At 24.5% G+C, this 15000-nt stretch overlaps 1 protein-coding gene across 1 annotated transcript in view; it reads right to left on the bottom strand.

Annotated features, from left to right (window-relative positions):
* Positions 1-15000, bottom strand: part of LOC101236024 (myotubularin-related protein 3) — an 81668-nt gene that overhangs the window by 37694 nt on the left and 28974 nt on the right. Inside the window, exons 4-7 of the mRNA XM_065807317.1 lie at positions 4891-4973; positions 4652-4791; positions 2538-2637; positions 1576-1689 (exon numbers count right to left, since the gene is read on the bottom strand). Of these exons, the coding sequence (XP_065663389.1) occupies positions 1576-1689; positions 2538-2637; positions 4652-4791; positions 4891-4973 (437 nt within the window). The remainder of the gene's footprint in view (positions 1-1575; positions 1690-2537; positions 2638-4651; positions 4792-4890; positions 4974-15000) is intronic.

Raw genomic sequence — 15000 nt, 5'->3', positions numbered from 1 at the left:
TATATATATATATATATATATATATATAGATAGATAGATAGATAGATAGATAGATAGATAGATAGATCTATAGTTTGTTGTCTTTGGGAAGAGCGGAAGGAAAAAAGTGACTCTTACGCCAACACATACGTCACTTTTAATTACTTTTGACTTTTGTCCAACATTTGCGTGTTGGACGAAAGTAAAAACCATTAATTTAATTACAAATAAATCGTTTTTTAAAAAAACCACAAAAACGCAAATTTAATTGACCAGAATGTTTTAAAAACATTCTGAATGTTTTTAACAATATAAACAATGTTTTTATTTTTAATTTTTTTAATAAAATGTTTTTATTTTTATTTTTTTTACTGTAAATCATGCGCGGAGTGTTGCTACATCGACTATCTTATAGCCTGACTCGCAAGGGAGTGCTTCTACATCGACTGACAAATAGCCTGACTCACAAGGAAGTGCTGCTACATCGACTGACAAATAGCCTGACCCGCAAGGGAGTGCTGCTACATCTACTATCTTTTAGCCTGACCCGCAAGGGAGTGTTGCTACATCGACTGAGGGTTTGGTTGGGGCAGGCAGTCTTTCAATTAATAAAAAAAAAATAATTCCGGTCTTGCATTTTAATTTTTACTTTTTGTCAACAAAATATGGAAAAAACTTTCGGACAACATCTATGGGTTGTATATATATATATATATATATATATATATATATATATATATATATATATATATATATATATATATATATATATATATATATATATATATATATATATATATATATATATATATATGTATATAGAACCTTTAGATGTTGTCCGAAAGTTTTTTCCATATTTTGTTGACAAAAAGTAAAAATTAAAATGCAAGACCAGAATTTTTTTTTTTAAATAACGATAGACTGCCTGCCCCAACAAACTCAGTCGATGTAGCAGCACTCCCTTGCAGGTCAGGCTATTTGTCAGTTGATGTAGCAGCACTCCCTTGCGAGTCAGGCTATTTGTCAGTCGATGTAGCAGCACTCCCTTGCGAGTCAGGCTATTTGTCAGTCGATGTAGCAGCACTCCCTTCCGAGTCAGGCTATAAGATAGTCGATGTAGCAACACTCCGCGCATGATTTACAGTAAAAAAAATAAAAATAAAAACATTTTATTAAAAAAAATAAAAATAAAAACATTTTATTAAAAAAAATAAAAATAAAAACATTGTTTATATTGTTAAAAACATTCAGAATGTCAATTAAATTTGCGTTTTTGTGGTTTTTTTATATAACAATTAATTTGTAATTAAATTAATGGTTTTGACTTTCGTCCAACACGAAAATGTTGGACGAAAGTCAAAAGTAATTAAAAGTGACGTATGTGTTGGCGTAAGAATCACTTTTTTCCTTCCGCTCTTCCCAAAGCCAACAAACTATAGATCTATATATATATATATATATATATATATATATATATATATATATATATATATATATATATATATATATATATATATATATATATATATATATATATATATATATATATATATATATAATTAAACTAAATTTAGCAATTTTTTATAAAAGTAATACCTCCAAACCACTGATGGAAATCTTCGCAAAGCACGAAACTGTGCAACAGTTTTTAGGTCATCATCTGAGATCCATTTTGGTACAATGTGAAACTTTGGATACGTTTTGCAAACTCTAAAGAAAAAACAACTTATATTAAATTACAGAAATTTTTTCTCTCAAAAAAATTATTGATTGGTGATGTGATTTGATTTATTAATAATTGACTAAAATAAATAAATAATTAATCCACTTTAAGAGTGTCCATTTCTCACTTTGTAATCAATCCACTTTATGTAGTAGTTTCCACATCATAAAAATGTTTTAAGTATTATAATAATTATATGGAACTGAAAATGAAGAAAATAGGCTTTTGTTTGTATAGGTTTTTCACATTTGCATGGAAATTATAAAAATTGAAAATGTAGAAAAGCATCATCATCAATGTCTCATAATAACAACAATGAAATTGTCACCAAGATGATAGACAATTTCATCATCAACAACATTCATAAAACTGATAATGAAATTGTCACTCATGATTGTGTCGTTAATAAAATCATGAAATCCATTAAATTATAAAACTTCTTTTTTAATTACCAAAAATAAAAAAAACATCAAATTTTTATTTTAAATAGAGTATTTTATATAAACTTAATAAAACATTCTTCATCAGAATAAATGGCTTTGAAAAATTTGAAAAGTTTTATTTTAACCAGACACTTTGTAGTTCACAGTCCCAAGTACACTTTAATCTCACAGAACAAATATTATGATCAAATAAATGAGATCTTATTTTTGCGGCTCATTTAAATAAAAAAAGTGAAAATAAGTATTTTCGGTCAACAACTAAAGAAATAAGAACACAGCGTGCATGTCAATGGAAATAAAGTGCAACCATGAAAACAGTTATTGAGATTTTGCTTTTCTGTTGAAAAACTAAAAAAATAAATTAAAAATTAGGTGAATGTTTATAAGCTTACTCAAACTTGGAATTTATTTCAGAAATCCGCCATATAGACTTTGTATTAAATCCCATACGACGCACATCATCAACAAATAACCCTGCTTCCAAGTCAGCAGCTAGAAAAAATGTTCAGAAAATAAAATAGCAAATAAAAATCTGAATAAAAATTGTTTTATTTTTGTACTTAAAAACTTTTCAATTTTGTAATAAGTTTTTTTAAATTATTAGAAAGATGTGCAGACATTGTGGGGTCTACTGGTATGTTTTGCTTTGAGAACCTTTGAACTCATGTTTTGGATTAAACATAAGAAATCAAAAAAACCAATGAAATTGAAAAGAATTTGATCCATTACTCAAAGAATATTTTCACATAAATCATAATAATTTGTCTTTAAAATAATTTTTTATTTTGGGATAACTTTTTTTTTTTTTTTTAAAAAAACAATTTTTATAATTCAATGTTTATTACTTTTTAACAGCATTATTTAAAAAGATTTTAAAATTTAGAAAACTTTTTGTTTGAAAATATGAAAAATGTTCAATTTTTGTTCATCAAATTTCTGTAACAAGTAAACAATGTTATATTAGGAAAAATATATTGAAAACTATTTGATGATATAAGATAGTAGATAAATGTGTACAAAAAAGTTTGAGTATACTAGTTTTTTTTTATAAAGTTAAAAATAAGTGCAACCAAGTTATCAGGTTTTTGTTAAAAATGTTGAACAATATTTATAAAAATGATTTGAATGAAATTTATAAAAAAGTTTTTTCCTAATTTGAAATTATTTTGATAAACGCTGTTTCAAAAAAGTATTTTTTGATCACTCATCTAACTGCACTTATTTGCACTCAATTAAACTTGGTTGCATTCAATTGTACTCAATTACACTTAGTTGCACTCAAATGCATTGGGTTGCACTCAATTTCACTTGATTGCACTTAATTTTGTGTGTGTTCATTTCAATTATAAGTATGAATCTCTACCATTTTACTAAAGAAGTATTTAAGTTTTTTTTTTTTTTTTTAATTTTTAGGTTATTAAGTGTTAAGTACATGTAAACACCCCTGGTGCTGTAGATAGTAGAAAGTCTTTTTTTGGGATTTTAATTTAATTTGGGATTTTAATTTAATTTGGGATTTTAATTTAATTTGGGATTTTAATTTAATTTGGGATTTTAATTTAATTTGGGATTTTAATTTAATTTGGGATTTTAATTTAATTTGGGATTTTAATTTAATTGGTTTTATACAATTTTATAAATAAAATACACTTTCGCAAAGTTTTTATTTTCAAGATGTTATTACAGTTTATAAGACCACAACAGTTTAAGAGGTCAATAAAATTTTACACTCTACAACACTAATTACTGTCATTCTCTTTTTGCTTATAATTATTGAACTATACCTCATGATGCAACTGAAAATCTCTTTTCTCTATATGTAAATTGTAATAACATGACAACACCTTTTTTGTAATAATTATATTAAAAATGATAAAACACAACTAATAGCTCATCAATCATTTTATTTTGATTGTTAACCTCTAGTGTTTACATGTGGTAATAATATAGCGCTCACTTCATAAGCAAGAAGTTTGATCCCTATCATGTCCCTGGTACTATTGCAACCAACTTGTTTCTTTGCGAAGTGGACTTCATCAAGGTTCATGTTTTGGAGTTAATGAGTTGAGACAGGATGTAACAATAATTTAAAAAAAAAGCAGCCTTCTTGATTGAAGTGGGCTTGGGGAAGTGAATAGCATTAAAAAAAATTGTTATCACTTATATCTGAAATGTTGAAGACATCTCATAAAAATGCTTTTCTAGAACTAAAAAACAATTCAAATTAAATCAAGACATTTTTCATGTTATTAGATGCACTATGAAAAACTTAACACTACTTATACTGGGTCATATAGCTCAACATATTTTAAACAGATTTTTTTTTAATCTTTGAAAATACAGTAATTACAACATTATTTTAATATTTATAACTTTAAAATAAACTTTTGTAGAAAATTTGTGGAAATACACGGAATAAAAGCAATATGATTTTATAATTTTGATTTTATTTAAATAAAAATTTATTTTGCAATAAGTTATGTTATTTTTGATATAAATTTCTAACCTGAGTCATATGGAGGTTTGCAAGGTAATTTTAAGTAATGTTGATATGCAAATAAATCCTCTGGATTTGTTTGTGCAAACTCAGATGATGTTATATGTCTCCACCATTGTGAACAGTCTTCCTGAGTATCAAAAGCAACTCTAAAAAAAAGTAATCTTTAAATTATATATGGCACACATAATAATAGAAAAATTTAAGGCATATTTTGTAAAGCTTATTTTAAACGATCATTGTCTCACCGAATAATTTTTCCATCTTTGCAGTTGACATACAAAGCAAGTAATTCCCTCATCTCAACATAATCAACACAATAAACTGGAACCTAAAATAAACAGGAACATAAATCTAAATCTCAAAAAGTGGGAAACTAACTTCTAATTTATTAATGTTGAAAAGCAATAAGCCTTTTTTTTTAGTAAATAAATAAAAATATAAAATTATATTATCATATTAAACAATTGCACAACTTTCAAATTGAAAGGTTTTGCAACATCAACTCATCTATTTTATATTTGTACATTATAAATATATTTCAATATAGTGAGATTTAATTTTTTTTTGGTTAATTTCTTTAAAAAAAATTTTTTTCAAATAACAGCCTGCCTACCTACTTATCTACCCTAATGAAGCAAGCAAAATTTGAAAGATTTCAGGTTGGTTCAAGAGTGATGTACTTAGCAGTAGGCTAAGTACAGCATTTCATTTAAAATGCCTTTAATTTAATACTTATAATGCAATTTTTAAACAACATTTAATCATGAATATCAAAGAACATTTTAAAAAAAAAACAAAAAAAACTGACAAATTATTAAATTATTCTTACATTTATTCAGTAAATTATTTTTATTAACCAGTAAACTTACTGGAACAAAAATCAGCTATTTACAAGTAAACCGTAAATTTTAAAAATCCGGAAAAATATTTGGGTAAAATATCCTGAAAAAATATAGAATATATTTTCTTTTGTCTTCCTACTAATTTTGCTTTTAGCTTCTAACTTTTATTTTAAACCTTTCTTATTTTGTATGAGTGCTGTGTAAAAAAGCTTAAAAAAGAAATATATTACAAAAATATATACCTAAACTTGTATGTATAGAAAAGGTTTTGGATATCCAGAAAAACTGAAAATTGTGGAAAATATCAGGAATTCACGAAATTTCCGGAAAAAGATAATCCCTAATATTAATTCAAATGCTAATCAACAGGCTTTGAATTTGAATATTGCGCCAAAATCTTAAACATTATGTCAAAGGTAGTTATGCTTGGTATACAATTAAGATAAAGCAAATTTATTTTTACCAATTTTAAATTCACAAGATCCAATATACGTGGGAATATTAAAATGCTCAACATTAAGTTTTCCTAAATTTCTACTTGTTTCTCAGCAGAGCAGCCTTTTTGTCAAGGTATGTGTTTAGGAGTTGAGAGAAAATTGTAGGCACATTTAAAATCTCCTCAAATGTAGTGGCCTCGACTGTTGTCAGCCTTGGGGAGTTGATTTAACATTTTTCAACCAATCATTCCCTTCAATAATATGAGTTTTCCATATCATAAAAATGTAATCCTGACCATACTTATAAAACTAATATATATATATATATATATATATATATATATATATATATATATATATAATATATATATATATATATATATATATATATATATATATATATATATATATATATGTATATATATATGTATATTTATATATGTATATATATATATATATATGTATATATATATTTATATATATATATTATGTATATATATATTTATATATATATATTATATATATATATTTATATATATATATTTATATATATATTAGATATATATTTTAGAGTGTCCCAATTTTTAGCATTGATAAGCTAGAATATGCAAAAACCTGCGAAATGCACCTTTTTGCATATTCTTTGCAAAATTGTTATTTGCGCGATAACACGTGTGTAATAAATAAAATTCTTGTCAACTGTTTAGCATTTTTGTGACTTATTTTTACATTAATTAGTAATTTTAACTAAAGATATTTGAACTTAGGTGGCTAAAAATATAAGGAAAAGCTACAGCTACATCAAACAAAAAAATTTCAGAAATATTTGCTTAAAAACATTCAAATCACTCCCAAAGAAAAATTATAAATTTAGTTAAAGTTTCTGTGATGACATCAAGCAGAATCAAAGGTAAACTTGATTAAAAAATACCTTTATGAAGTGCCAGTGGAAAATGTGGAAGACCACGCATCACTATCCTAAGAGATGAACAAGCAATTCGTAACATTTGTGTTAAAACCAAAGAAAAAGTACAATAAGCAGTTACTAAAATCATACAGTAGATTTCTAGGTAGAAGTCGGTAGATTTTTAACAGAACTATAAGGCCTCAAATGGCAGAACTAGGGTTTAAATGCTACAGACCTGCAAAGAAGTCTAAACTTACCCTAGCGATGAAATTAAAATGCCTCACTTAGGCTAAACAGCAATTACCATCTGCTGAAGATTGGGAAAATGTAAGTAAATACTTATTTAACTGTTTATTGCAACAACATCAATAATTAAAACATTTATGAGTTTTTATATTATTATTGTTTTCAGGTGTATTTCTGAGATGAGTCCTAACTTGAAATATTAATGGATAAGTTTTCCTTTATTAGATAAAGGAAAGAAGAAAAATATAACCCAGACTGTATTACGGAGACAGTAAAACACCCTCTAAAGGTGATGGTGTGGTCAGTTATAAGTGGTAAGGGCAGTGGCCTTCTTCTATATATAGTTGAAGGGATGATGAACCAGGATAAATATAAAAAAGTATTAGCTACCAAATTAATTCCCCAATTACATGATTGGTTTCCTGATCCATACAAATACATCTTTATGCATGATTCCGCCCCATGCCATAAAGCTAAGTCAGTGACAAGATATTTAGAGTCAAAAAATTTTACCGTTTTACCATGCCCTGGTAATTCTCCTGGCTTAAACCCAATAGGAAAGGCCTGGGAACTTCTAAAGCGGATAATTGGGCACAAAACTATAACCATCAAAAAAAGTCTCATAGAAGCACCAAATAATGCTTAGCAAGATGATCAGGAATTAAAAGCAAATGTAAAGAATTGCATACAAAGTATGCCAAGAAGGGTACAAGCAGTAATTGATGCTAAAGGCGATTCATCAAAATACTAAAAAACATTTTGTATTATGACTTATCTTAAATAAATTATGTATAAATTTAATATTTAAATACGTAAAAGAGCTTATAATGGTTAATAAGGAAAATTTTGAAAGTGTAAACAATACTTTGGCCAATACACACACGACCACTGTGTGTGTGTATATATAAATACAGGGCTCGAAATAACGAACTTTTTTGTACCAGACAATATGTTCGATAAATAATCAAGTTTGCCGGACATGTCCCATAAAAATTATTTAACAAAAGATATATATTTATATTACATATTTTTTAAATTACTATACTATGCAAAATGCTTTGTAAATTATTAAATACATAAATTATTACGTAAATATACTAAATACATAAATTATGTAATTATTAAATATAAAATATATAGTAAAAATGTATAATAAGAATACAAAACTTGTAAATACATAGATTACCAGGTAAATATATTAAATACATAAATTATTAACACTTTTTATATCGAAGTTTTTTTTAAAAAACAAACTTATTTATAAACACTATAAAATATAATATATTATATAAAAAAATTAAAATATATTAATGAAAAAATTAAAAACGTATTTTTTATAAACACTTATAATAACAAAAATGTCTAGCGCGAAAACAAACGTTACAAAACAACTCAAATTTGATAGCGTAATAAAAAGTACTGGTTTTTATAAGCATTAAAATATTTATTACATTGAAACTTTTATAAAATAAATTTAAAAGAGGTTTTAAAAGCTAAAATATTTGTAAATTTATAAAAACGATTGGATAAAAAATAAAATAAATACTAAACTGTAAATTTAAATTAATAACTAATTGCAACATTTTAATATAAATGATAAAAACCGAGCAATAATCAAAAACATGTAATGCTTTGGAGTCTTGTAAAAAATAAATTAACTCAAAAAAATGATGTATTTTATTAATGATGAACACACGGCGTGTTCAACTTCAATTTTGTTTTGTATAAATATATAAAAAGTTCAAAAAATATAGTTTATATACAATAATGTATTTATTAAATAAATGCACATAAAATATAGTCAGACAAAAAAAGTTCACATTGTTTACATAAATAGAAAAAAGATTCAGAATATATAATAAGGTGATCAACATCTTTTTTTAATATTTATTATATTTAAGGGAATATTTATTATATTTTAACATAAAAATCTTAATTTTATTTGGTTCTCGCGCTCTATAAAAAAACATTCTTTTGTTTAGCTACCTATAAAATTTATAGGAAAGTGATAAAATACGATTGATAAAAAACGCTTATTTTAATAAACAAATAAAACAAAAACAAATATTTATTACAAATAAAAAAATTCTACAATGACATCATTTACTAAAAATCATTGGAATTAAACGCGCTTGAATAAATTATAAAGTCTGTAGATTGCAGCATATATTTTAAAGACTTTGAGGAACTGGCTAACATGGAGACGGCGAGCTTCGAGTAAAATAACAAAGTCTGTTTTTCTTGGTATACCTTTATTATTTTGCTTTACTTTAAAAAAATTCTGCCTAAATATTTTTTTTTTATCATTCTCTTTAATATGAACACAACTTGTCTTGGCACTTTGGAATCCCCTTAAGGGACCCTTTTCAGATATTATTTTTTGTAAAAAAAAAAGAGAGCAGAAATATTTTATATATGTATATATATACAACCCTCGGAATTAGGAAAAATGAGGTCGGCAATAATTTGCCGACCTCAATCTTTTTGAGGTCGGCATCAGGTCGGCAAAAATTATTTGATACAAAGGTCTAACCATAAAGCATAGAAACAAGGTCAGCAATTTTTTGCCGATCTCAAATACTTTGAGGTCGGCAGTTAGGTCGGCATTGCCGAATGCCGACCCTAATTCCGAGGGTTGTATATATATATATATATATATATATATATATATATATATATATATATATATATATATATATATATATATATATATATATATATATATGTATATATATATATAAATATATATATATATATATATATATATATATATATATATATATTATATAATATATATATATATTATATAATATATATATATATATATATATATATATATATATATTATATATATATTTATATATTCAGATATTATACATATATATATATATATATATATATATATATATATATATATATATATATATATATATATATATATATATATATATATTCTAGTAATTATGTTAATATTTCTTGGTAAAGAGTGTATATATATATATTAAATATATATATATAAATATATATATATTATATAATATATGTATATATATTTATATATATATATATATATATATATATATATATATATATATATATATATTATATATATTTATATATTCAGATATTATACATATATATATATATATATATATATATATATATATATATATATATATATATATATATATATATATATATATATATATATATATATATATATATATATATATATATATATATATATTCTAGTAATTATGTTAATATTTCTTGGTAAAGAGTGTTCAATACCAAAATAGAGCAATATATAGTAAAAACCAACTAATTATAATACTTGATTTATTAAATAAAGACATCTATTATATTTAGATCTTTGAAAGTTTTTTCTGTAAGAAAATTTTTACAAGCATAAAAATTCCTTTTTTTATGAAAGTAAAGCTAATTCCACCTAACTTTCTGAACTTCTGTGGAGAATTAAAAAGAATAGTTTAAATTTTGTACATTCGTGGAAAATTTTAGATCAGGCTGAACCGTTTAAACCTGGTGGCAAATTGTGTAATTTATGCTAGATAGAGAAATATCACATAATTTCATCACCATTGCTTTTGTTAAATAAGCAAAATGAACTTGTGTCTTAGTGTCATCAAGAAATTAAGTACATGATCAATAACTTTAATGCCATCAAAGAGATGTCCCTTTTCCACAGTATTTTTTAATATATATTTTGTAGTTATTTTTGATATTTCAGGCCTTGTTAAGAAGCACTACGCAGCTCGCATTTTGCTTGCGAAAAGGCGATTTGCCTACGCGTTCAGCAGTTTTGCGCTACGCAAAAACTTATATCTTTTAGAATATTTAAATTATCTTTCGATTGTCGTTAACGCGACGTTTATTCAGAAGAAATAAAGTCGTAAGTATTTAACCGCAATTGTAAACTAATAGATTTTTTGTTAAAGAAACAGTTTGTTAAATAATTTTTTTGTTGTTGTTAAAAATTAGTTAAAAAAATTAGGTGTTTTAAGTTTTATCTTAAGGAATTAAATATATAAATTTCTTTTAAATATAAAATTTATTTTTAGTCATAATAGTTTAAAAAATGCACAATTTATTTTGATGTAAATATTTTATTAATAAGATATTTTGTTTATTGTTAATTCAATAACGTAAAGTTTTAATGACGTTCGTTTAATTTATAAAAATAAATTATGATCACGAATATGTTATCGGTAACTGATAAACAAAAAAAAAAAACTCTTTCTTGTTTAAAAACATTAAAATGAGTTCATATATTAAATAAGAAAAAATTTATTAACAGTTAATAAAATAACCAAAAACCAAAATCATAAGAAAATAAACATAAAAATCATAAGAAAATAAACAAACATTATTTTACGTTTCATGAAAAAAATATTTTTTTCAAAGTAAAATTTAGTTCATATTTGAAAAAAATAATAAAAATAACTTTTTATATAAGAACTTAGATTTTATTTGTAACTTTTGTTATAGTGAGAAAAAAAAACTGTTTGTATGATTTTTAATGCGTTAATAAAATAACTTTAATTACAATGCGGTACTTGAAAAGACGCGAGTGACGCAATATAACTTCCAACGATGCAAAATATATTTGATGAGTTGAGTAACTTAGAAATGCGTTACGCGAAATCTCGTAACAAGGCCTGATATTTGCAACATCTGATGATTGCAAGTTTGTGTGAAAGTTCGAGTTATGCATAAAATAAACTGAGAATGATAATTACTTAGTTTTTACTATATATATATATATATATATATATATATATATATATATATATATATATATATATATATATATATATATATATATATATATATATATACACACATATATATACACACACATATATATATACATATATACATATATATATATATATATATATATATATATATAGATATATATATATATTATATATATATATATATATATATATATATGTGTATATATATATATACACATATATATATATATACACATATATATATATATATATACACATATATATATATATATATATATTTTTTTGCAAAATAAAACTTATAAATATAAACGAAGTCATTGCAAGAGTTATAGAACAATTCCATGATATCACAGCGTGACAACCATCTTTTATTTTGTCTTAAGTCTTTAATATTTTAATATTAAAATAGATATAAAAAGAACTTTTTTTGGTAATTAGTTAGCTCATAATAGGTGCTACAAAAAACAAGAAAAAAAATTGGGGTGGATATATTAGCCTCTCATTCATGCAAGAAAATATAAAACGTCACAGCGTGACCAAAATTTTCTCACTATTTTTAATTTTAGTTTTTAGATCAACACCGCAATTCAGCTAATATAAATGAACTGAATTTTTAACTTGGCATTAGACAAAAAGTTTAGACATTACTCTTACAAGTTTTATAGCTAAATTACATTTTTTGATTTAAATTTCAAACAGACGCACCTTTAATTAACTAGTGATAAATGGAACAGCATGACCAGATGCATTTGGGTAATTATAAACCAGGCTAATGGGCTGTTTTTAATAAATTTAAGACTTAGTAGATAGGTATTAGACAAATATATAATTACATCTTCATAAAAATAGTTCTTACATAGTAATCTTCAGAACACGCTCATACTATATCAGTGTCAAATCGCGTCCATATTATATTGATGTCATATATACAACGTTTTAAAGTTTTTTGGTGATTTTATCTGAAGAAGTAAGTTGGTTCTCTAAATACTTGGCACTTGAATAAGGTTGCATTTCTATTTTCCCATTATTGTTGTTAATCAAATATTCCTGGTTTTGCTGGTGCTTTTGTAAATAACTCATCAATTTTAAATTTTTTTATTTTATTTATAATATCTTCAATAGAAACAAAATAGACTTTGAAATTAGTCTCATTTTTATCAGCCTCATGAAAAGTTATGGCATCAGTTGTTATAAATTTTCTCTGGATTAATTTTTGCGTTGCTATTCTTTTAACAGTCCCACCAATAGCATCTACCACTCCTTTCCCATGTAAAGCAGAAAAAAAGTTCCAGATTAATTTTAAATCATGCTGTTCTTCCAACCACGGTATTGCTGATGCAATAAAACAATTTTTAAATTGATTACTAGGCCCGTCTGTCCAAATCTGTAGTATTTTAACACTTGATTCAATATGGCTAGATTATTTTAACACTTGATTCAATATGGTTAAATTATGAACAAATACAAGAATAGATTCTTCTGAATGGCTTAAATCATCTGAAACTATGACAGCTGATGAGCATGAACTTTATCTTGCCACAAAGTTGAAAAATTTTCAGCAAAATCTACTTGAAGAACGGCTGTGTCTGGATTACTTTGAAGTTAGATCTTATAAACACGATATGTCTTTGATTGTTTCTGTTTAATAAAGTAATGCCAAACAAATGAAGTTAAAGATTTTGAAAAGGTGCTGTAAAGATCATTAACTCTTCCCCTTTTTTTCAATTTTTTTAATATATTCTTTTCCATTATCACCTGCAACTTTTTCTGATTGGTACCATATGCATTTATTCTTGTCAATTTCATTCAAAACATATAGATTATGAAACTTTGCAGCATCTTTGCATGTTATAAATATTATTATAACAAATGTCTTTTTCACTATCACATACAATGCTAAGAGGAAATTCATGTGAATACAATGGAAAACCTGAATCAAACTTGTGCCGGGTTTCTAGGAGAAAGATTTTATTTTAATGTCATTGACAACAACAAATATTTCTTGACATTGAACTAGACAAAAGCACATGTAGTGGGCGTAAACTAGCAAACTTCTATTTAACGCTAACTACATTAGCTTTTTTGTCTAGGATTCAACTATTTTTAGTCTGCTCTTTCTCTGTCATTGCCTTTCTTTTTCTCGCTGAGCCTACAATTTAGCAAGTCTTCTTTCTTTTCTCCTTTTTGATTCTTTTTCTTTAACAACTTTTTTGCCAAATTTTTTTAACTGTCTTTCACGATATTTCTTTTGACATTCAGTATGAGTAAGAGGCATGTTAAATCCTTGAAAGATTAAAAAAAAGCAACACAGTAGTTATGGAGATGCACGTATTACACCTAAGGCTCAATGGATTTACAACTATCCCTTTGAGGCTCTATGTATCCCAAAAGAGAGCCTTAAGGATAGCTGAGCTTCATCCTCCAAATGTTGCCTATGCAAAACTATTATGTATATTGGCTTGGTTTAATTTTTCAATTTTTTGTGAGACAGTCATGGAACTGCTCTATATTGCTTTAAGAATAAATAATTGTAATAATTAACTAAATAAAAAACTTCTATAGATAACATTGTTATTAATTTTTTCAATATAATATATAGAGGGAGTTTAGATACCCTTGTTTTTGATAATGAGGGCTATCAAGAATAAATATATCTAAACTCCATCAAAACATTATTTTGAAAAATTAATAATAGTTATAATCATGAAAAAAGTTTTTTTTTTTTTTTTAAATAAAAAAAATAAACTCTTTATAAGATATACAGTTTACAATAATTAATGCTTTATTATTTTTTTGATAAAATCAATTATTATAACAAAACAAACAAAAAATTAAAATATTAAGTGGCGCTAATATAAACTCAAACTTAACATGTACTATTTTTTAGCAAATAAATTTTTTTTTTTTTTTTTTTTTTCAATTCAATAATTATTTTTGTTTTTGTTTGTGATGAGAAATTGTCTAAATAAATATTCTTGCGCTTGCAAGATGATAAAAAAAAGTTTTTTTATTTTATTTCTTTGATGATATCTTAATTTACATGTCATACAACATCTTTCTTTTTTTATTTTGCTGAACATTTTTGATGACAAAGTTAGGTTAATAAAAATAAAATTTTCTTTATTTTTTCTGAACTCATTGCATT

The sequence above is a fragment of the Hydra vulgaris genome, chromosome 10 (genome assembly GCF_038396675.1).
Source record: "Hydra vulgaris chromosome 10, alternate assembly HydraT2T_AEP".
Lineage (NCBI taxonomy): Eukaryota > Metazoa > Cnidaria > Hydrozoa > Anthoathecata > Hydridae > Hydra > Hydra vulgaris.
The sequence above is the reverse complement of the archived record's forward strand: the minus strand, read 5'-3'. Positions and strand labels throughout refer to the sequence as shown.